General features: G+C 40.7%; 1 protein-coding gene and 1 long non-coding RNA gene across 5 annotated transcripts; both read right to left on the reverse strand.

Moving 5' to 3' along the window:
* Nucleotides 1-4,730: 4,730 nt before the first annotated feature.
* Nucleotides 4,731-5,564, reverse strand: SF3B5 (splicing factor 3b subunit 5). The gene has a single exon (XM_051614620.1). The coding sequence runs from the start codon at nt 5,362-5,364 to the stop codon at nt 5,104-5,106; it is 261 nt and encodes an 86-aa protein (XP_051470580.1). The 5' UTR covers nt 5,365-5,564; the 3' UTR covers nt 4,731-5,103.
* Nucleotides 5,565-7,744: 2,180 nt separating this feature from the next.
* LOC127382687 (uncharacterized) lies at nt 7,745-14,825 on the reverse strand. Of its 4 annotated transcripts, none has more exons than XR_007889021.1 (3): nt 14,524-14,825; nt 10,813-10,984; nt 7,745-7,944 (listed from the first exon to the last, which is right to left on the reverse strand). It is a non-coding gene; the product is annotated as an uncharacterized LOC127382687 (long non-coding RNA). The 4 variants fall into 4 exon arrangements; XR_007889020.1 differs by having other exon boundaries at nt 10,813-12,166; XR_007889019.1 differs by lacking the exon at nt 14,524-14,825 and adding an exon at nt 12,041-14,508.
* Between the last annotated feature and the right edge of the window lie 9,567 nt (nt 14,826-24,392).

Consider the following 24,392-nt stretch of genomic DNA (forward strand, 5'->3'; position numbering starts at 1 on the left):
GCCCAACAAGCTAAATGGTTCACAGATTTGTCTGCAAATAGCTGCTTCAAAACCCATGTCTTTGAAGGAAAACATTTTAACAAGAAAGGAAAAGCACTGTGTAGCTCTTCAAACAACACTTGTGAAGGCCTGTTGCAGCTCCTTAGGAAAGTCCCAAAGCTCTGGTGCAGGCGCAAACTTTCCCATATTACTACTATAGTAACAGTACTAAAAATAATGCTTGGTTAAATTTTAATGACCAAGAAACAACTAAAAAAGTTGTAAAATGAAACCAAACAGATATTTTAGCTTTGTTGTTGTTGTTTTGGAAAATCTATGCAGTGGTGCAACAACACAGAACCAACAGAGTTCTGATGAGGATTTGGAAACCAGCAATGCTGAAAACAGTTCAGCTTTAAAAAGGAATGATCTGATGTGCTGAAGTAAAATCCTGATGCTGAAACAGACTATGAATGTTATCATTCACGAATGTCATATATATGCAAATGAACCTAAAGAACAACTGAGGTTTATGTTGAATATAACTGAAGTGAAAGAAGCAGCCCAAGTTTTACAGTTTGCACAAAATAACTCACTAGTGCAATTGTTTCACTGTGCAAATATTAACTAATGTATTGCTAGCACTCTGATAAATCAGAACTTTAAAAAAATGAAGGTATTCAGAACTATGGAGCAATGGTATTGTGCCAGGGCTCTTATACTCCTCTAGTGACCCATGGTGAATAAAAAGTGTGTGTTTTGAACCTCAGGACTAACCCATGGGAAAAAGCTAAATATTCCTGCCTATTGGAAAGTTTTAGCAATTTTTTTCTAAATATCCAACTATTTTTTCAAAGGCACTTTACAACATAGAATGCCATTTGATTAGTTATCTGTGCCTTCAGTTGAATAGCAGCATCATTTGCTGCCCTCTGGTGTAGAAAAATCAATAAATCAATAAATCACATAATTAAAAGAAAGTGGAATATAGAAATTGAGTAAGCTGTCAAGATTTCTTAATCTCTAAAATAATTAGTATATCTCACACTTATGCTACTTGGTGTAAAAGACAGCCACATTACCAAGAGAATGGTAACAAACCTAATTAAAAATGAAAGTGGGAGTGTGTTTCTATATTAGTATTTTCTGGACTGAGTATAACCCACTTACAAGTAAAATAAACCATTTTAGCCTGAAGCTTTGCATGCTTTTTCTGTAAGATTCAAGCTTGGCTCTTCTTCTCTTGAATAATTTATAATTAAGGCACAGAAAGCAAATCTTTCTCCTTTCACTTGCCATCCTCATTTTTCTCACTGTATTCACAAATCTCAGATATCTAGCATCATTTCAGTATTCGATTTTTAGCTAAACAATCATTAAATACTATTTATATAATATCTATTATATAAAAGTGCCTATGTGTTCTACTCTACAGAGACTTTACAAAGGTACGTTAACTAGCGAAACAAAAGCAGGTTAAATTCCTTCTTAACAAATACAATGCACATATGTTGGAAACAGTTTGTATTTCTCACATTTCACACTATGTGAAATTAAGCTACAGAAATTCAGGAAAATGAGCCAGAGATAACAGATCCTGGTTTAACTCAATTAAATTAATGACAACAATGCTCTCTACCTCCTCCCTACCCAGACAGCAAAAGGAGAGAGTAAGGAGAGAGGCTTCCAGATTGAAAACTAAACCAGACAACTTCAGTGGAATCCTAATTGATAAAAGAAAATACGTACAAATATATACGAATATGTGGAGGAAATGTGCAAAACCCCTATCACCTTCCCCACCCCCAGCAACTCCCACGGCATCTCGTGAACTGTGAGCAGTTCTAAAAAGTCCTGGAGTGCAGCTGGAGAGAGCAGCAGAGCAGACAGGAGCTGAAGATGGAGATGCAGGGGTCAGGAACACACAGACCTGGGGATCAAAGGAGATGGATAGACAAAGTCCTCTCTGGACACTGGCCATGAATGGAAGAGAAGGAAGAAAAGCTTGACTTCCATGATCACTGAATTTATACTGAGAGTTACGTATACATGGGATGGAATACTCTGGCCAGTTTTGCCATCTGTCTAGTCTGCTCTTCCCTACGGGAGGGCTGTAGATACGACTCTTCTGCTCCTTTAGTGTCCAAAGCCACAGCTATGACAAGCAGAGCAAAGTGTCCTTGGTCTCACAGCAGTAACTATAAATGTTCAGGCATTATCAGTCCACCAGCTGGAAAACCTGCTGGTAGTTTCAGCAAGTATGCTGTTTAAAATAGAGTTCACTGAAGATCAAAAAAAAAAAAAAAAAAAAAATCAGTAAAAAGAAAATTGGCTTCATCCTGGCTCAAACCAGGACAGTGGGAAGCCCAGTTAAAGCCATACTGCTTGGATGTAAAAAGAACACAATGCAAATATCAAGGTAATTTATAAACAAACAGTACCCTTCATCTTTTGGTCAGGATAGCAGCAAAAAACAGAAGCATCCCAGTAGGACAGGAAAATAATCTTAGGATGCTTAACCCTTTCCAATACTAAAATGGAAAAGAGCTCACTCACTGCATTGATTTAAAAAATGCTTTGGAATTTTGCAAAAATGCCAGTCCAGAAACACATTCTTCACTGTCTCCCATCTCTTCACGTTCATCTCAAATTCTAATTTCCATTTGGTTCTCTCTTTTCCTTAAGAAAGTGTTTGTAATGTTACAGAACCATTCCATTGTACGGACACTCTAAAAACCTCTTCCAACCATACTGAAACAGAGACATGTGCTTAACTGGGATCTGAGCAGGTACACCCAGGAGAACCACCAGCATGTTCACTCACCACCTAATTCTGACTTGTCCCTGAAGGGTGCTTGGCCCTTATAATGAAGAGCTGGCCTCCAGCGAGCATTCATCTTTTCCTTGTGTTTCAAGTATTTGTTGCTTGCCTTTCAAAATGTACTGGGTATTGAGAAACCCACGTACAGAGCTAAGTGTTAGCAGTGTATACTCCAACTCTTCCTGGTAATGTTTAAGTTCTAATTTATGCAGGAGTGGCTTAAGTTGCATAGTTTCTGTTTTTCCTTCCATGCAAGAGGTTAAAGACTCGTCTTCACCAAACATTTTAAGCTCAGTTTCTAACCCATTAGAAAAGCACCTGTGTCCTCTCTCCATCTCTTCCCATTCCTGAGTCCCAGCACTGAGGCTCAAGGTTCTTCACCATCAGTGACTCTAACCTGACATTGCTGCCCGATGCACACATCAACTGCCTGCTGGCTGCCAGCAGTCGAGAGACCCCATGGAACTACAATAGAGCAACTGATGCTTCTGTTCCATTTTCTCTCAGGACAGAGCAGCTATAGCATATGTAAGGCATGAGAAACAGGAACAGCAGCACCTTTCCCAGTGGGACTCTCCCAAGTCACCCTTTTTCATCAAGTATTTTGCCTGTTGGTAGAGGGGAAAGGCAAGTCACCAAGAGTAACAGTAACCCTGATTTAGCTACAGATTTTGCTCAGTTTTTGCAAGACTTCATTGCATGCCTACCAATAAATGCACTTAAGGAAAATCTTTCGGCCACACTCCTTAGTATGAGAAACAGATTCTCTTCAAATTACCTGGGCCAGCTTGCCTAAGAAGTGCAAACCAGTTTTCTACACATCTCCCTCATTTGTTGGAAATTGCAGTAGATGCCCACAAAACTTGCAGGTAAAATGTATTTAAGACCATTCCACCCTTGCCATCAGCTCAGTACGTGCAACTGAATGGGACAAATGCTGTCTTCAAATTTTTCAGAAGACAGATATACTGACTTGGCCTCAGGAGCTTGCACACTTTTTCCTACCTTACTGCGGTATTATGAATGAGTCCTATAAAAAGCTAATAAAGAGTGTGAGATGTTTGTCACTCAAAAGTTTTGAGACGACAGATTTAAGGAAAAAACTCACTGGTAACCTTGTATACAATCTTAACAGAATCAGAGAATGCTGAATTTTCTTCTCCAACGTAAAAAGCAAAACAAAAAATAAAACCCACCCACAGTTCCATGTCAGAAATGACAGCACTTAATACCTCCAATCAAGTTTTAGTCAGAGGTCTTCTCAATCATTAGAACTCAAAATTTATTTTTACTCTGACAACTGAATAGAAAGCCTATGTTAAGTGACAAATAAAAATCAACATCAGTTCAGTTTGTAGCCCGATGTAAGTATGTGTCACTTCAAAGCATTTTACTTCAAAGCAGTTATGAGCCACCCTTACATTCCTCTTGGGAAAGAGAAATTTGGAAGAGTCATCTGGCAAAACAGTTTAGCTTTTCCCAAACATTTGCGCTATCCCGTATCATGTGTCTAACCCCACAGTAATACACTTTAGTGTCATGTAGAAAAAATATTTAATCACTAGATGACAAGAAACCATTAAAAGAATTATAGCTAAGTTGTATGAGCGAATCAAGGTTTGGAAAATTCAAAGTACAGGGGAGAGGATGAGACAAAGTAACAGTATTTAAAGAAAACCCATCTGAAAAGTTTTAAAGCACTAGAACAATTGACTTACTCTGTACCACAAATCACCCCATACGGTAAATGGGAACAACTCAAACCCTTTGAGTGTCAACAACCTTCCCCTCTCCTCAAAACAGTTTTGCTAGGAGATCAGGCCAATCAGCCCGGCTACGAAAATGCTATCAGTAACGTATCTGAGATTTGCACCTCGAACATGTGTATCAAAACCCAAAAAGCTCTTACTGCAGACTGCCAAACAACACATTAGAAACGCCCAATAAGTTTTATTATTGTCCATTAAAAAAAAAATACGAACAGCTGTACATTTTTAAGAGCGGAAGCTGTCCAAGACCGGGCATTTCGCAAGGCTTCTCGCCGTCAGGGCCCTTCGAGGGAACAACACACGAGGACGAGGAGGGACACAAGGACGGCGGCCGCAGCCGCCAGCGCTCCCGGGGGCGCTCAGAGAGGCAGCTCCCGGGAGCTCCCGGGCGCGCAGGGGCAGCGCAGCGGCGCGGGGCCCAGCCTCGGCGGCAGCCACGCCACCGCAGCGGAGCCCCGCCGGGAGCTGCCCGCCCTCGCTCCGGCCAGCCCGCCCGCCGCCCCGGGGCCGCAGCGGGGAGCCGGGCGGGGCGGGCTACGACTCGTCGGGCTTGTCGGCGGGCGGCCCGCACGGCTGCAGCATCTTCTCCATCAGGTTGAAGCGGACGCGCGCCTTGCTCTCGTTCTCGGCGATGGCGAAGTAGTTGAGCAGGTCGAAGTGGCCCATGTAGGAGCAGTACGAGTCCCGGTGCTGGTTCACCAGCCACTCCCACTTGGTGGTGTCGGCGTGGCCCGTCCCGATGTACTTGGACTGCAGGTGCTCCAGCTGGCTGTGGATCGTGTAGCGGTCCGTCATGGCGGCGCGGCAGCGGCGGGCAGGCGCCGGCTGAAATGGCGGGCGGAAGTGACGTTCCTCAGGCCCGGCACCTTTTCCGCTCCTTTAGCCGGGCGCAACAACTATTTTCGCAGGCCGACACCCGTTGTTTACAGCTCCGCCGCCCGCCCGGAACGGAGACAAAGAAGAAAAAAAAACCCAGCCCTGCAGGCGTTCGGTGCTTCCCGGCCGCGGGGCACGGGGGGAAGGCTCCCGCAGGCGGCGCGGAGTGCGCGTGCGCAGCCGCGGGGCATGACGGGAGTTGTAGTCTCCGCCGCGCGGCCCGGCGGTGCAGCCGGGCCCGGGGCCGCGGCAGGTCCCAGTGCTTGCTTCCTGAGCGGGTGAGGCAAGACGTCTGGCGCTGAGGAAAGAGGAAGCTGCCAGAAAAACGGCCCCGAGGTGCGGGGAGCAGCCCGGAGCGCCCCTTTCCCTTCGCCCTCGGCTCGGTCGGGCAGCGCAGCCCCTTCCTCTGGCAGCGCCTGTGCCAGGCCATAGAGAGAGAGGCTGGAGAAGTGCGCGGTACTTGCGGGCCCTCCCAAAATTATCGGTTTGGCAAGGTTAGGTCTGTTACATGCGGTGCTGTAGGTCCTGTCCCTGCTCCCCTGTGAGGTGCAGAGCCCGTGGCTGCTTTTTCTCGGGCAGGCTGCAGCTGAGCGGAGCCAAGGGGTCTAGGCCAAAATTAGGTATTCTGTTGAAAAATATTTTTTTGACAGTCCAGGTAGTATGTTAAATTAATTTTAGACTCACAAGCAGATATGAAGCCAACAGAAACTATAAATCGCATTCTCCATCTTCTCTGGTCAAATTGGAACTTGAAATGGATATTATCGTCCACCTATTAAGTAGTCTTTCTTCTGCAGCTCTCTTCCAGAGCTTACATAATCTTAAGGTTAAAATGCATTAAATGATTCATGGTTTCATATGATAGTAGTGTTTTTAATTACTTTTTTTTTTTTTTTTTAAATACAAAAGACACATTGCCAGAAAATTTCCACTAGAACACAGAGCTATTTCTTTCAGTTTCTGTAAATGCCATGTACTTAAAAGGACAGATGTGTTCTGTGAAAACCTGGATGATTCTAAGCCCTTTGTTTAAAAGCAAGCATCTTACAATACCAAAGCCACAGAAAGCAACATCAAAACAGTGTCCTGAAGTGCCCTTACCCCTTAGTTCAAAGAACTAAATGAGGGCTATAATTTTCTATTACTATTTTTATGAGGATCTGTTGAGCCATTGCTGTTAAGGCTTACTTAGCAGGAAGCAGTTTTACCCAGCTGGATACAGCAATTACAATCTGTGGTTGCCTCCAGAGAGAACAAACAAAACAAACACGACTCCTCAGGAGTTTATAATATGTGCTGGTATATAGAAATTCAAAGAGAGACCGACCTACTCTGAACATGGGGAAGCTGTAATTGCTTTTTGAAATTCTAACTATAAAGAGCAGGATGGTATGAAGGGCACTAACTTTTGAGAGATGTTCAGTGCCCACACAGTGACATACAGGGCTGATTTCAGAGCTGTTTTCAAATTATCATCTTGGAAATTCTAAACCCAAGGATGTATTGGTTAAAATAATCAGTCTTCAGAATAGAAAAGACTGTTAGAAGCTAATCCATCTCTTGCAGTTATTGCAGGAATTTCTAGGCATAATAGCTGCATTATACTAATCAGGTGTAAGAATTCTAGATCAAAAAAAACCCTCTGAAAGGGAAGTGTAAACCAGAAATTTTCAGCAATCTTGATAGTGGGCCAGATTAAAACACTGCATTCAGGCATCTAGAGCTCTGGGAAAACATGTACCAAAACTTCACTCAGTATTGGCTTTGATAAAAAACTCTTCTGAGAGTACCAGACAAGCTTACCAAAACTGTGAAGAAAAAATAGGTAGTAAAATTACCAACCAATAGGCCAATAACAAATATTTACAAGTGATTACCTAGCTTCAAGTTTAACTTCAAAAATACAAAGTCTTACCTGCTAGTTTTAAATAATAATATTCAATTCTATTCGCCTTATCTTAATTTCTTCTTCCACCCAAAAATAAAGTCTGTTGCTGGACCTTGGTTTTTTTGCACTTTCATTTCAAGGTTAGGAATATTAAGTGACTGGGGAGAGGGTGCATGCAAGTATGCATGCATGCCCAAATGCAAATTTATATAAAGAGAATTATCACTCAGTGGTAACAGGGTTGTGCAATTAGGATTTCTGAAAAAAATCAGCAATTTAGGATATTTCCAGGTTTTTGTACTGAGTAACATTAAATACAAGATCAGAATATTTTCTATTTGTCTTAATCTCCGAAATCATGTTGAACAATAATTACTGTCTGAAGCAACTGATGGAAATTACGTAAATCTATTGATTCAAGCGCTGAAATAATTTATTTGAAGGGTAAAGCCATTGCACTTCAAGCTTCAAACGGTCGAGATGCCAAGAGAGTGCCGTGAGTCTCAGTGGCCACTGGATGTCAGGTTTGGACTTGCATAAACTCTTCTTCCAGGAAACGGGAGTTGGTTGCTCCTCCAAAATGAAGAGAAAGAGGGTATTGTTGAATCATCCTACAAATACCATTTCAAAGGCAAAAAAAAATAAAAATGATAATGCATTAGCCTGGAAAGAAAGGCACTGGAAATTAAAAATTGGTAAGAAGTTAATGTCTTCATGTGGGAAATGACCATTTTTTGTTAAAAGTACGTGTTATCTTTAGAAATATCTTGCTTCTGCTGTAACAGTTCTTAAATCATTATTTGCAGAGGTCACGTTGCCAGTCAGCATTTTTAGTAGGCTGCAAACATTACTTCTCTTTAGCTGCATGATCTTTGTTTTCTCAGATTTCCTGTGTCCTCACATACACTGCAAAAGCTTTTTTGTAATATATGCAGTTTAGCAAATGCTGGTTTAGCCTTCCAAGAGTAACAGCCTCAGGAAGGTCTTATTTTGGTCCTGTAACAGGTGGAAGATCTTTTTACTGCTTTTCTCAGAGGTCCTGTGAAAAATTTTATTCATAAGCAGAGTATCTTTCTCCACCTTGTTTTGCATCAGCAATTTCTCTAATTTCTTTTCCTTGCAGTCTGAATTTTGAGGCTGCTTCAGAGTAAGAATATGCCTTGATACTGCAAGTGCTCAGAGTCTTTGGAGGAAATACAGTCCCTGCAAGGATGGGTAAGTTTTAAACTTTATTCCACCACTAGAAACCATGTTTTGCTATTGGTTTGATTTTACAGTGGGTAACTGAAACATCTGAAAGCTCTTTGTAGTGTTGTGGAGCTGTTTATTTGCCAAAGCTGTCAGATAAGAGGAATGTGGAATGAAAAATAGGAAAAGAAACAATGTAGTGGATCCCACCATTGAAAACATGCACTTCATCTGCTGTGTGTCAGTGGAAAAGGGAATCATACTGTTTTAAATCAGACTACAAATGTAGAAATTAATTGCTGAGAAATTATCTTAGCTTGAGGTTCCTGACAGGCATAATTTAATATTGAGGGGTGCCACTCTTAGATTTTGATATGTTATGGTGTATTGAAACTTGGGACAGGAGGCTGTTGTACTGGGTGATTTGGAGCTTGCAGGAAATAAAATGTTGGAATTGAAAATCAGCTCTTTTTAATGTCAATTTCAACATGTTTAGGCTAATTTTATTTTGGTTTCGTTGCATCATATGCTGCCAGAGTTATGCACTAAGCTTTATTAAAACTCCCTGAAACGTTTCTAAAATAATGTATTCTGTAGTACACTATTGTTGCATGAGGGCACAGTGAAAATGTAAAGGTCCTGATCAGGTCAGTTGGCCCTGTGTTCGATCCTTCTCTATCAAACTGCATAGATCTGTGACCTGCACTAATGGTCCCTTGCCCAGGACCAGCTAATGGATTACAAAGGCTCAGTCTGGTAGCTTCATACTCCATCACTTGTTTGTGAGCATTACTGTGACACACTACTCCTTCTGTATCTGTTTGAGTGACAGCTGTGCCTTAGGTGTGCAACACAGATTAATTAGCTTCATTTAGATGCCAGTGAGAATCTCTTAGTGTGGTGTAGGAGCACCCTAAAAGTAGAGCCACAGCAGGGGTCACTAGCACAGTTCTTACAGGTGGCACTCTGAAGTGGTGTGCTATCTGACACATGGTGTGGAGAGAGAAGAAGGGAGCACCTCTACCTAGAGCACAGAGGAGGTCTGGGAGTGCAGCTCTCACTTGCTGTTTAGAGGGAAGTTCCCTATTCCAAAGCCATCACTCTGAGAATAAAAGCCCCTCCACTAATGTGATTAGTTACTGCTTCAGGCTAAAAATAGAGCTAATAATAGTCTGCCAGGTGAGTTGAAACTGCTCGTGTTCATATCCACTTTTGTAATGGGAAAGGTTTGTTCTTGTCATGCATTTTGAAATGAATTGAAGTAATAATGTTGAACACAACAAAACTAGGGAAGACCACAGGACTATCCAAGATGCAGCTGTATTCTGCCTGCACTTTTCTTTGGGTGTCCTCCCCTCATTCACCCCAGATAAACTGTCAAGGCTCATACACCTAGTAATTGTGTTCAGTAAGGTATATGAGAGTAACAGTGATGAAAGATACGTCTTTAAATAGGCCCTAGAGAAGATATCAGAAGCATAGACAAGCTTAAATTAGAATAAATTGATTTGACCATCGAGTAGCTCTGTATATCTTATCACTGTCTTCTTTCTATGTTCAAGGAAGATGAAGGACAGAGGAGGTGACTTTTCTTTTTTTGAGTCTGACTCTTGAAGCTGCTTAATACAGCTGTTTCTTTTTTTATCTGCCACATAAGTACATGTTTTAAAAATACTGATTTCTTCAGAGCATTACTTAAAAATGTTCTGTACAAGGAAGCCTATCTGTAACCAGCCTGTTCCCCCTCCAGCTTCCCCCCTACACACACATGGACAAGAATTCATCATTTCATGACCCGCTCTGCAGTAAGCACAGCGGACACTGGTGTCATCCTTATCTCAACAAAAATCTCATGTCTGTGTTCTGCAGAAGGGCAAAACTCATCTGTTCATGCATATAAAAATAAAAAATAGCAGCAGGAGAAGTATGGAGCCACTGATATCAGGGAGTTGTCAAGTCATCTATTTGGTGTGTGTTCTACTATTTCATACTATGAAATTTCAGGCTGTGGATTGCTCTAGGGGGAGACAGCAAGGAAAAGAGGGGGCAGCAATTGATATTTAGGAAAATAACATTACAGAAGGAAGAATATAACTGTTCCTTTATGCATCTCTAGGAAAGGGCAAACTGCCAGTTAACCACTTGTTTCTCAACTTGGGTTGGTAACTTCCTCATTTGAAATAAGAAATGTACATAAATCTCTTGCATTTACTGTTAAAGTAAGGCTTTCACTAATAAGGCTATGCAATGTGTCTCACTTTCAGCTTTATCAAAGTATTCTTGTTTTTTACCTGTATGGCAGACAGAACACAGTTTTTCTCAACACCAAGCACCATGGAAAAATTTATATGTTCAAAGCACAGCTCTTGATAAGTCAAGATAAATATCTTCTTATTTGCTCTTTTTTCATTCTTGGAAGTGTCTTGTTTTTCACAAGCTGAAAATCGTTTAATTCACCAGATCCTTAAAATAAAAAAATAAATCCAGAGTGTTGAGACTTGGCACAGAATAAGCCACTGGAAGCAAGGTATTTATAGTCAAGATTGGCCAATGTTAGTAATGTATGGTGATAGCCACCCCATGTATGCATTTTGGCATGTGATTTGATAGCTTGAAAGAGAATTGTTGATTTTGGAAAGCAACCATATGCAGGGAGTACAGCAGAAATATGTTATCTAGTTTGGAATGTAGCATTTCTTCCCACCACCTCAGCACCATGCAGACTGAGAAACCCTAAACTGGACAAAGTGTTGTCAAACCCAGGCACTCATAAATCACCTGAACCTGGAAATTTTTAAGTAGGCATTTAAAATTGTGATTGGTTTTGCAGTTGTTTCTAAGTAACATACTTTGTTTGCTTTCTTTTTTAATTTTTTTTTTAATTTATTTTTGCATGTTGAGATTCTGTATTTAACTTTGTTTGTATTTGCTTTTCTCTATAAAAGAAAGTATTTCTTTGTATGATGTTTGAAGGTACTTTGTTTTAGAAAATTAAAGCTAAAATGTTCACATGCTCAGATGGTTGCAGGGACAGAGGCTTTAAGGAAAGCATCAGTCATTGTGAAAACTGTCAGTGCTGGGGTTGTGATCTGAAGCCCCAACAGGATGTGCATCGATCATGTAGGAGACAGCTGATGCTTCTCAGAATAGCTGTTGTGAAGGACAGACAATTCGGTATTCACATACATCTGTGTGTTGAAACCCAATGTCGATGTTTTGGAAAAGCCTCCAGTATGAAATTAAAACATTTGCAAACCATAACCTTCTGTTCCTTTTCCCCAATCTTTTTCAGCCTCGTGTAACTTAACAACGTGATTCTCTTGGCTAACATGTTCTCCTACAGTGTTTGTGCTGAAGTTCACCCAGTGCTGCTTTATCCATGGCCTCCTAGTGAGATGATCACCAACTAAAAAGGCTGTTGGTGAGATTCACCTCTGGGCATGGGGGTGAAGATAATCTAGTTTTGAATAGAACTAATGGTACAGCTTTCTTACAGGCAGGGAGGGAAGTTCAACCTACCCACTAGGTTCTTCATTGTCAGTTCCAAATGCAGCCTAGAGGTTCTGTCATTAGGTGTTTAGGTATTTCAAGTGCTAAAATCATTGGCAGCTGTAATTCATACTTGGCATCTCGAAAGGATCAAGCCTGAAGGGTAAGGAAAGATTATTGTATGTTGCAGATGTGCCAGGAAGAAAAATCAGCATTCCAGAAACAGGCTGGAACAGAGATTCCCATGCCAATATGTGCATGAATTTGTGACTGCCTGTAGTTGGCATGGCTCCTCCACCCTTGTCACAGTCTAAAATGTAGGGAATTATTTGCAACCCTTGAAAGAAAAGTAAAATACAATTAAATAATTAATTTTCAATTACAATTGCAATTACAGCAGGTTGCTGGATGAGTTTCATAAACTAGGGATGGACAAACAATAGTAGCAACAAAAAACACTATTGGAAGGAAAATGTAATCACTTTTAGTTAGAGGACCATGAACATCGATCAGTGTAATCCCATGACAGCTTTTCTCTCCCCCATTTAATTAGTTTCTTATGTGAAGATGAGCTGAAGATCTTTTTAAAAATACATTTACTCTATCTTACAAAGGCACACAGAATAAAAGCTCCACAATCTTTTCCATAGTGTGGCTGCCTGCTGGATTTATCACTGTGAAAAGGGCTGTTCTTGCTGACTCAGCTGCTGAACTGATTTGTCCTGTCAGTAGAGAACAGACATGTAGGTGTTGAGTCACAAACTTGCTTGCATAATTGGAAGGGTAAAACAAGCTTGTCAAGTGACTCAATTTGCAATTTGATAGTCATGTCATTCCCAAATGCACATGCACCTGTATTTTGGAACAGCAGGTATAGTTAATTGCAGTTTGAAACATTTCAGTGGTATCCATGGAATGTCTCTTTCTGAAATGCTGTTCAGTTCTTTCTCCCATCACCCCTAGGATCTGGCCAAGTGTTTCTTCCTTCATAACAGAAAAAAAAATTAAAAGAATTTCTGTGTTTCTTTCACTACTGAAAACAGTCAGCATTACTATCCTAACAGATCCTCAGATGGAGCTTAAGTCAAAAACCCAGCATCAGTGCTTTTCACCTTTTTAAGGGACTATTGTTGCACTATTTAAAGCACTTAGCAATGAACTATCTTCAATTGTAAATTAGGGTTAGGAAAGAAGATGGATCTTTTGCTTATGTGTAGAATTCCAAAACAGTGCCATAGGATCATAAGCCAAAATCTTCCTGCAGATGTAGGTATATTGTTTTGACTACTGTTTGTGGGAGAAAAAAGTTGGCCTTTTAGTTCAGAAGACAGGATGCTCAAGAGGAATTAGAAAAAGACTTTGCATTGAGAGAGAGTAGTTTGTCTCATGTTCTACCAGCCAAAGAAACAGAAGCATGTAACTGTGCTTTAAGGAAAAGCTAGTCATAAATCTGGAGAAAAAATAGTGTTAAGGGCAGTCATCTACTTTATGGAAGTAATTGTTTCCTTTTAAAAACACATTAGGAAGTACAATAGTCATTCTTCTGAGAACTGTAGAATATCCTAACAGCACTTACTCTTCACAGCTGTACTAAAAAGGGAGAGTACTAGCCTAATCAAATAGATGAGGACATTGACATGAGTAGCAATGAAATCCCTTGCCAGAAAGTTCCATGCTGAACTGGTGGCAGTGCAGCTCCTTGCTGTGCTGTGCCCATCGCCCAGCTGAGCCTCCAGCTCTCCCTGAAGATTTTTCACTGTCTCAGCTCAGCATATCATCTCTAGCTGAGACTTGTTTATGACCATAATGGTTTGCTTTCGGAAAATTAGCCCTTTGGAAAATCTTATTGTCAGTTAAGTTTCTGTTTCCTCCTACGTCCTTGAGCAGAGTCTGAGCTGAGCCCACACTCATGCTGACACATTTCTCACTCTTTTCACACCAGAGGCCATGGAGCTTCTCTGAGAGCTGCATTTTGATTTGTATGCAGAGATAGTCATACGTTTCACTCCAAATGAGTTCTATCTCTTCTACAGTAAATCTGAACATTTTCACTTTCTGTCATGTCCCATGAGCTGGGAAGCCCAGGGAGATTCAGACCGGACCCCCTTGCTTTCTAAACTCTTTGTCAGAGAGGAGCCTAGGTGTGGCTGGATCCAATCCTCCTCTCAGACCTGCCCTTCCCAGGGAGGTTTGCAACTGGCCTGTCTCACCAGGTGGGTACAAGTAGTGTTTACCTTTTCTAACTGCCCCAGGGGCAGGATTAATCCTCTCTTAGTTAACCTCTTTTAACAACTCAGTCGGTGAAATTAATCTCTATAATTCTCAAAGCAACAGATTACAACTAGTAGAACTTAGAAAAATGTTACTTTCAAAGCAATGGGTTGCATGTAGCAAAATTGTACTCTCAAAAACTTACCAAATTAGAAACTATGTCACCTTTATGTGAGGAGAATAAGGTTAGAAAGAGAGAGAGAGGGTTTATGAAGAAAAAGGGGCTAGAAAAGGTACCACACCACCCTTGGATCCAGCGATGATCTCAGCATGACGCTGTAGTCCTGGGATGGTGGGTACCCATACCGAGCATTCCAAATTTCTCTCTTAGATCCCACCTTGTCCTGCCTCCTCTGGCTGCGGCTTGGCCTACTTTGTGCAGACTGGGTGTTGGATTGGAGAATGTTCTGGGAATGAGTCACTGGAGAGTGGGGGTCCACGTGGTCATTCAGAGCCCTCCAACAAGACTGATGAAGCAATGACCCTTGTTTCTGTACATGCGCCCTGTTTGGTGGCCTTACACAGCGCTTTGGCAAGAAGGTGCTCTGCCTCGACAGGACTGCTTTTGCCAGCCTTCGTTCCTTATCAAATAAGTGCAGTGACCTGCTTATCGGGGTGGCTACTAAATGAGGGGCTCCCTGTGCAAGAAAAGTGTGCAGATGGTTCTCAAATGAGGGCCCCACCCAAGCACGATGTCCAGTTTGTCAGGGCGGCTGTTGTGAGACATTTATTCGTTTCAGGACTCTACACTTTCTTACCCAAACCAAAATGAAACACTGTTTGCCGAGGATAAGCCAGGGTGGTGGAGGGGTTGGTGCATCTGAATACACTTTTCAAGTACTTCTATCAATGTGTTCCAGAAAAACAACTTGTACTCTATCTCTGATGATATCTTTTCAGCTGCTGGAATGCAAATTCCATCTCAGAAATCCCACAGCTATCAGATATTAGGGGGCTCTCTCAAGACAAAGGTCACCTTCAACCTCTTTTTTTCAGTTTTCTCCTGAATATCATTAATGGCTTGTGAAAGAAACAGACTTTGGGCTTATTTAGTAGTGGCTGGTAGTAGGATTTTTTTTCTGAAAAGGTACACTAATGAAGGTACACTAGTCCAAAACTTGTCTTACAGTTGTATAGTGGTATTGGCTTTGGATTGCCATGCCTGCATCTGGATGTGAACCCCTTCTTCCCCAAGATTTGGAGCATCAGAGTTGGGATTTTTTAATCAGCTCATTAGGAAGCTGGGGCAACCACACGTCTGGTTGTGATTCGCAGTTGTCTAATTATCTGAATTCTGTGGGCTAGTTTGGGCTTGTCTCTAGGATCTGGGAAACATTTCATTTAAAAAATATGTTGTAACTGCCAAAGCCAGCTGCCAGAGTTCTTGTGTCATTAATTTTATTTTGCTTTCTGGGTCTTGTCCTAAGGACATTGGCTACAGGACACACATGGTCTACTCACTCACCTGGACACATGATCATTACATTTTGGTTATCCTCTACACCAATGTCAAAACAACGCACTATCTGTCCTCCATCTCACGCTTCCTGTATTTTTTAATACTGGATCTGTCTCACTTCATGGCCATAGTCAAACTTAATCTGTCAATTAATTTTGCCTGGCATAGACTTCATATTAAGTAGCACACATTATTTTCTATACCAACTGTATAGCATTCACACCTAAGAAACAATTTAAGGGAGGGAAATACAGTATGTCTGTATAGAGGTATAAACCTCAAGAGAAACAAAATATCTGTAAGTAAAATGCAAAGACATTAAAAGACTTGTAATCTTTTCATGAAATGAGAGGACTAGCACTCAGGGGATTTAGATGCAACTTCTGGTCAGATCAAGGTTTCCTGTACACCTGTAGGCATTTTGACACTTTCTGAGATTTCCTTCCATCTGGAATGGGTTGCCCAGGGAGGTTGTTGATGCCCCATCCCTGAAGGTTTTCCAGGCCAGGTTGGACAAGGTTTTGTGCAACCTGATCTAGTGGTAGGGTTCCCTGCTCATGGCAGGGGGGTTGGAACTTGATGATCTTTAAGGTCCCTTCCAACCTTAATGATTCTATGATTCTATGAAAATCACCTTGTAAGTGAATTGTTGTCCTTCAACAACTGGCACTTCTATCTCTTTTTGTCTTCAGGGAATAAGACTGAAAATTTCCATGTAGGACAGGCTTGAGGGCTGATTGGCATATTTGGAGAGTACTTGTTTGCATCTAATTAATCTGTCTTGTGACTTAGAGTATACTGCAAACACTTATTAAAGTGCTAAATATTAAAGTGCTAAACTGCCTGCTAAAATTCTTTGACCGAGTCACAAACAGTCTGGATACATCTCAGCACCTCCTAATCCAGTATTGGTTTGGCAATGTACACTGTCAGGCCACCAGCTGGTGCCAGGCAAGTGTGTTTCCTCTCTTGCACTGGCAGACAGAGTGTTGGTAGATGCTCTACCCAAACAACTGGATGAAGACAGAGTTATTTTCAAATAAAGCTATAAACAGTTGTAGATATGTATCATTAGAAACAACAAATGTATGGAAAATAAACTCAGTCAATTAGTAACCAAGATTAAAATGAAATTTAGGTGTGTTGCAGTAAGAATGTTGACTCACGTAGAGCTGGTTTTGCTGTATCAGCTAACGAGCCTATCTTAGACACTGTTCATGTGATAACAGGCACAAGATGATGAGTCTGGCTGCTCTTGCACTATGGGATGCGGGATTTAGGGGCTTCCTATTTAGATGCATCTTCCCGTGCCAAGACTTGGCTTCTACTGCAGCTGATTTTGGATCACATCAGAATCACAGATTAGGAGAGACCACAAGGAATGTCCACTCTCCTCAAAGCAGAGTCAACCTGTTGTCTGACCAGGTATCTCTGGGCTTCATCCAGCCAGGTCTTGAAAATCTCCAATAGCAGAGTCTTCAACTTGTCCAGACAATCTCATGTTCCAATTCTTCATTGCACTCATAGTGGAGAATTTTATTTTATATCTTGTTGGAACCTGCCCGATCTCAATTTCTTAGCATTGTTTCTCATTCCTCTGCCATACACTTGGGTTGTATCAGTAATCTACTCATCAGTCCTGTAAGGCTGCTGTTAGGTCCCCTAAATATCTCTGGACTCCAACCCTCTGACCATCTTGGTAACTTTCTGCTAGACTCAGTCAAGTTCATTTACATCCTCCTCATAATGGGAATCTGAAAATGGTCGAGTTTCTTACAAAATAAAAGGAAAGGGAGCAGGAAGTCTTCCTCTACCTATAATGAACTTTCTGGGTCATGTAACTCTACAGCAATGGAGAGAATTCTATATCTGCCTGCTCTTTCCCAAGAGAAAGCAAAATATAAGGGAGTAGAGATTTCCAAACCTCACCTCCATATATTCTCAGTGATCAGAGTAGGCCCACAAATTTGCTGTGATTTTGAATTGCAAGATGAATTATGATCTCCTCTGTGACCAATAAGGGGCTAAATCCTATGTGAAGAATCCAGTCAGAGGGAGATAGAGGAACAGAGCCATAGAGATGATAGAATAACCCTAAGAAAACTGTATATTCCAAGGTGGCTGAAGATGGAAATGCAGGGAATCTGTCATCTCAGTGCGTCTTCTGGCCCCATATGTTTACTACAGGGTTTAAAGGAGGGGACTACACAGCATCCATTGAGCAGGTGACCTGACTCCCTTGAGGAATGAAGATGGAGAAGAAGACTCTATAAAGAAGGGTCATCTTAGACATACTTAATTAGACTGTCACTAAAGTGGCAGATGCAACAAGATTTCAAACATCACTGTGAAAATTTTCTTGCCATGTCATATAGCAGAAATATTTTTCATCACAAATTCACATATCTATCTCCTGTCACCTTCAGGCAGTGAGCATATGAAATTCGATATGCAGATATTCAATGCGTTATTTGGAATGGAAACAAAGTTTAGATTTACTTCCCTAGATGTATTCTGAGTAATGATTACTGGTGAACTTTAAACAATGTTGCTGTTGGATATTTCAGGAGATTAATTTGGCTTATTTGACATTAAAATGTTTTGTTAAGTTATACTTTCTTTTAAATTCTCACCAAATTGGTACTTACAGCAACTGTATATGCTGAAAAGTTTAAAATGTGAATAGTATTGCACCTTGTCATTTATGTAGCATCTCCTCTTGCATAATTATATATTAGTTAAGTTTTCTTTATAATGTTGTTAAAATTTACTCTCTAAGACTGAAACTGTATTTAACATCCTTTCTGCCAATACAGGTGTAACACTGCCATTATCATCTACCAGGTTTGCAGTAAAATCAATGGTTCAAGGCCATTTAGTGTAAGGGTGTGAAACATTATTTTCTGTGCTTTCTCCCCATCTATGTAGTATTTCTCTCAGGGGCCTGTCTGCTGACCTTGGCCAAGAAGCAAGGCTTACACTGTTAGGTACAGTACAAATGTATATTAGATAATGTATCTTTCCAGAAACAATTTTCTTTCAGTAAAAAGATGTGGAATTCAGTTCTCAGAATTAAAAGTACAGCTATCTGAGTTATCTTACAATATTTTAAATATGATTTTAATACTAGATTTTCTGTAATTTCTCAAAATCTTACCATGTCATTGTAACTGTTTATTATCTTAATAAGAAATACACATCTTCAACTTTTTAATTTGAATTTTGGAGAACTGACTCACGCCATCTGAAGCTGTAGTCTTTATGTTTTAGAGTATTTTGTAGTTTTTAAGTACACCTTAACACATTTTAATAAGATTTAGAAAATTAGGCTAAAGTAAGGTTGAAGAAGTCATCTAATCCATTCCTCTCCTCAAGTTAAAATCATCCATACCTGATTTATTCCTTGCAGATATTTATCCAGCTTAAAAATGAGGCACAGCCAGGATAGGTTGCATTCCTGAAGCTGAAAGTACAAGGAAGAAATAAGAACTGAGTATGCACAGTATAGTGCTCCTTAGCCACCACAGTAGCACACAACCCACACAGAGATGCTACTCGTAAAGAATATATATAAACCCTACATTTTTCAGACAAAATAATGCTCTAGGTTGATAAACTGGAGTAGCATCTATGTGCGCTGGTTTTGGTTCATCTGTTGGGACTTCCCCATTGGTTTGCTCGCTTGGGTATGAACTGAGCACCTGAAAAGGTAAGCAGCTGATGCTTTCAAAGATCCAGAAGTTAAAGTATTTGTGTAACAGGTCCAATACCCAGCTCCATCCTGAAGGATTCACGGTCAATCAATTGGAAGTTAATAGTTGCTTCACATGAAATGCTCCCATGACATTACACTAAAGCAATTATTCTGTGCTCCCAATACTTTCTACCTTTGCATTTCTTAATTATGAGGCTTGAAGTGTGGCTCATAGTGAGTGCTTCCCAGAATCGTGAGATACTTGCCAGTTGACAGACAGGTTTGAAAGATAAGATATAAGCCTTCACTTTTCTCAGACAAGTTTTGCAAGTTTTTTGACAAATACTCCTCTAGCTTGACACATACCATTATTTTTTAGCTTTATTTAGTTAAAATGCTGCCGTGTACAATACAAACATCAATAATGACTCTGTTTCATTCCATGGAAATCTGTCATGCTATTACTATGTCATGTATAACTTGCCTATATACCATCTGCCTTGCCATTCAAGAAGGACTCTTGGTCATGACTGGGCTGTGAAATTTATTGCTCCCTGGCTGTGTATTCCCAGCTAAATGATCCCAAAAGATTCTTCCCTCCCCTCCGGTTAATGAAAAAAATTATTATGCTTCTTCTTAGACCTGTAACACATCACTACCATGCTACCCTTGGGTAGGTCTGCTACAAAACATTTCAATCTAGCCCCAAAGCCACCAGAAGGGTTTCCTCGTGTGCAGCAGGTCTTCAGAGGCAGGTAGCCCACCTGGTAAAGGAACTTGCGTGCAGTTTGTGCAGGCTCCCCACTCCTTTCTGGATGAATATTGGTATACTGCTTGTTGAAAAGCACTGATAGCATGGATAAGGTGATCCATCAACGTGGATCCTCACAGAATTTTAGGATAGAATTGTTCAATTCAATTGAAACTTGGTGGGTTTTAGAAAACAACACGTTTTCTCTGAATGACTAATGGTTTGAAAAGGAAGCTCAAAAAAGCTATTGAGATGTTATCATTTTCCAATGGCTCTCTTTGTGAAAACCTATTTATTCTTTACCACACCCTTCTAAGCCTTTTAAGGCTTTTAGCCCCTGGATGTTCTTGCCCCTTGGGCACTTCTCCCTTCACACCTGATAAATAGCCTGGCCATTTTCTGCTCAGAGAGTAGGGATGAGGGTAAAACAGGGCATGTAGTTTTTTTTGGCAATATGAACTTGCTGCTAGAATCTGCTGATTCAGGGACTATTGCCAAATCTGATCACCTGCAACGTATCTTCTTGGCCTGGCTTTTTTATCCCTCTTGACTGTCATAAAGATGTCCTTGACTCTGCTCTGCTAGGTTACAAAGTGGTTCTTACAGCGCAGAAGCTAACTGATCTTAACCTGTGGGCATGCCAATGTATGGAAGAGATAGCTCACTCCTGTCTGGTGACAGGAGTTAGGGTACACATTTTTACTGAAGTGTAGAAATAGGGTTAGGTAATAATTTTCATTAGGCCAGCTGATGTGACAGGATCCTTGGCATGTTACACATATGGGCTGTACTCCTGCGTTCAAAAGCAGCAGAGGAATCCAGTGGTTTACTTGATAATCAGCCAGGCCTTCAGCTCCCAGAAATCTGTACAGTTCCATTTGCTCCAGCTAACTATGCTTGCTTCCATCCATTATATGAAAATATTTTTAATTTGTTCATTTATTGGTTACTAGCTTAATAAAATATGCTGTCACCTGCTGTCATCTCCTGAATCAACAAAAGTCCCAAGGCTATTTCCTGTCCATCCAATCTGGCATTTAATTTGACCCTAACTAGATTTGCAGCTCTTTAAGAACTCATGTATGGGTAATGAACCTTCAAAGCCTCACAGGTGTGCCAAGTTGTGGCTCACAAGGAATTCAGAGGCATTACACTCAGGGCTGGCTTTACATGCCTTTCAGGCATAATTTAGAGAAGAATGTTAAATCCTTTCCTAGATAAGCAAGAGAGAGTTTCCTAGCACAGGGCACCATCTAACTGCAGCAATTACATCTGTACAGCGTTCAGCACACCATCCTTTTCTAACAGCCTTCTCTTCCCTAATAAAGAAGGGAAAAGGAAAGCAAAAAGAAAAACATCTGCAGGACCCAATATGTAGAGCACTATGTTATCCTTTGTATATCCCAATAAATCCATGGGCTTCAACAAAGAATTAAGGTGGATTCAGCTAGCTGCGGAGACGCTTGGCTTCTGAATTCCTCTCAGCAATCTGTTCCTCATGCAACCAAAGGGGTTTTCTTCACACCGGCAACATTTAGGGGAGAAGCTGTTCTGTAATGTCAGTAGCTTTTATCAGAGGCTACAAAGTAACATGTAAGTCTCAGAGTGGGAGTGTTTGGTGATGGAAGAATTGCACTCAGGTACTCAAGTACTTCACTTGAGGTGGAAGTTCTGCAGCTGAAGACTCAGTTTCCCCAGTAAATACAATGGAAGAACTTCCTAGCATTAGACTTTAATCGTCTCCCTCCCTCACCTTGGCAATTGATAAAACATTTAATTTTAGAAGTACTTAATGATCCATGAGGTTAAAAAGAAAAAAATTCATATTCATATAAAGTTATTTATACTATGGACCATGAAACAGTAATTTCATTGAATAAATGTATGCCAGATTACATCAGACCTGATGCTAGCTTAAAAGAGGTTCACTTGGACTGTACTATCCAGAAAATCATACATGGATTTTATGTGTCTTAAGAGCTGGCTCTGTGCTACAGAGCTGGACTGGTAGCAATTTGCTCTATTTTCAGCTAAAAATTTCACAAGTATCAGTTACAGAACGACAACACTATAACTCCATATTTGAAAGTCGTATAGGTGTTATGACTGCAAACTCTTCTGTACCCATGGGTAAACTTGAGACAAACATGGGAGTATTTCTATGTAGCAGATTAGCACGGGGAGTTGGAAGTGTAAATATAAGTGGCCTGGGGAAACTGCTCTTCCCCAAAATGGAGATCTTCAGAACTACCAGATGCCCTGAGATATCAGTAAGTGGTAACAAAGAGAAATCTGCATCCACATAATTTCTGATTTCTTGGGCTTTGGAAGAAATCAGTCAGGCTATTCCATTATTATCCCAGTAGGCATCTTAATTAGAAGCACCAAGCACCAAAACAGAAAGACAAAGGGTCTCCCCTGCACAGACTGCTCCTCTGCCCTTTCAATTGTCCTTGGATTACTGGACATGCTCAAGGTATTTTAATATACATGAGACTTCAAATTGTTTATATATGACTTTTCACTTCACAATGTTGAGCACTGAAAGTCTATTACACCTTTCCTCTTTCTAGAGATGAGGAAGCTAAGTGTAGCTCTTTCAAAAGCCATCACTCAAGATCTAGGTCAGGGTTAGAAATCTTTAAAGAAAAAAAAAAACCCACAACAACAAAAAAGCACTTCAGAGAAAAAAAGAACTACAAGGGAAGTTTCCTGCCTCCAGATGTATTGTCCATTATGTTGCCCAATCTTTTAAAAAAATTATTGGCATCAGTGGTCCCTACACTAATGAATGCTGTCTTTATCTATGTAAATGGCATACTTCCTTTCACTGATAAATGGCAATTTCTCATTAAATGTCTCTCATAAAATAAGAGATAGTATGAAGTGGAAAAAAATTACCGTGATACCTTTCTAGGTTTATATGCAATGCTGCTCAGGACTCAGGGGGAGGATAAAATGACAAGACTGAAAATTTTTAATCTATTTTCTGGGCAAATCACTTTTGTCTGTCAAATAATTTTCATTATCAGTCTACACTGTTCGTGTTATTTCAGAAGTGACCAAAATGAGCATAATAATTCAAAACAAGTGTCTTTCATATGTATTATGACATGCCAATCTTTTTGTTTGTTTGTTTGTTTTGTTTGTTTCTCATAACACTGCAAATGAGCACCCTTTGTAGCATCTAGCAACGTATTATGCTCAAGCACTGCAGGGTCCTTGTTTGTTAATGGTGAAATCTTTTTAGCTACCTATTCAGGAAGCTGAATTAGTTAACTATGTCAACTTTTATTTATCAACTTTCTTTAACTTCATCTAATCTAAATGACAAAAATTATAGAAATAATAAAGCCCTCTCACTCTTCATCTCCTTTCTTAGAAAGTTAACAGTACTGCTACCTTGCCTGCTATGCAGTTGCTCAATTGGTAACCAAAAGCACGGGAGACTTGCTGCTCATCTATTTGGTCTTCCATACCCTCCTCAAAAATTATATGGAAGATACCTAATGTTTCCAGATGAGCATTTTGCTCTTGATCAGGTCATCAGGACCATCAATCAATCAGTGCACCCATAGCTGTGCTTGTGCTGGAACAACAGCAGATTAATTTGCAATTGTTGCTCCATGTCATAATCTTTTATTACCTGTGAAATTCCATCAGGCAGCTTTCTTTTCAGCTCCGCTTTCATTAACAACACTGAAGATCCATTTGCTTTCTGTGATCCAGTGACAAAGAGGAAGCCACCTCCTCGGGCCTTGAGGATGCTGCAGCTGGTCTCACAAAGCAGCAACTTGGAAAAGAAGAGAAAATCCCCTCGAAATTCAACACCTTCCGGCTGTTTCAGAGGGCCGATGAGGTCACCTACCTACATTCAGCTCCAGGATAAAGGGCTAAGGGAAGACTCCCAGCAAAGACTCCACAGGGAAGGACACTGCAGCATAGCCTTGGATGTTTATTAGTGTGTATTAACAATTGCATAACCTAACTGTTCTTGTTTTGGGGATATTTTTAAGTTAGAATGACGGGAAAGATGTTTGTTCTTTTCCAGGAACAGTCAAAGTTATCAGATTCGAAGTCACCACCCAAAAACGGGCTCAATGTGGCCCTCACAAGGAAGCACTGTGCCAAGAGCAGCCCTCCTCTCGCCCCCGCTAAGCAGCAGCAATTTGTTTAATTTACATTCCCAGAAGCTCCTTTGACGCCC

This window comes from Apus apus, chromosome 3 (genome assembly GCF_020740795.1).
Source record: "Apus apus isolate bApuApu2 chromosome 3, bApuApu2.pri.cur, whole genome shotgun sequence".
Classification (NCBI taxonomy): domain Eukaryota; kingdom Metazoa; phylum Chordata; class Aves; order Apodiformes; family Apodidae; genus Apus; species Apus apus.

Coding starts and splice junctions, on each gene's coding strand:
- SF3B5 (XM_051614620.1), bottom strand. CDS start 5,364: ATGACGGACCGCTACACGATCCACAGCCAGCTGGAGCACCTGCAGTCC.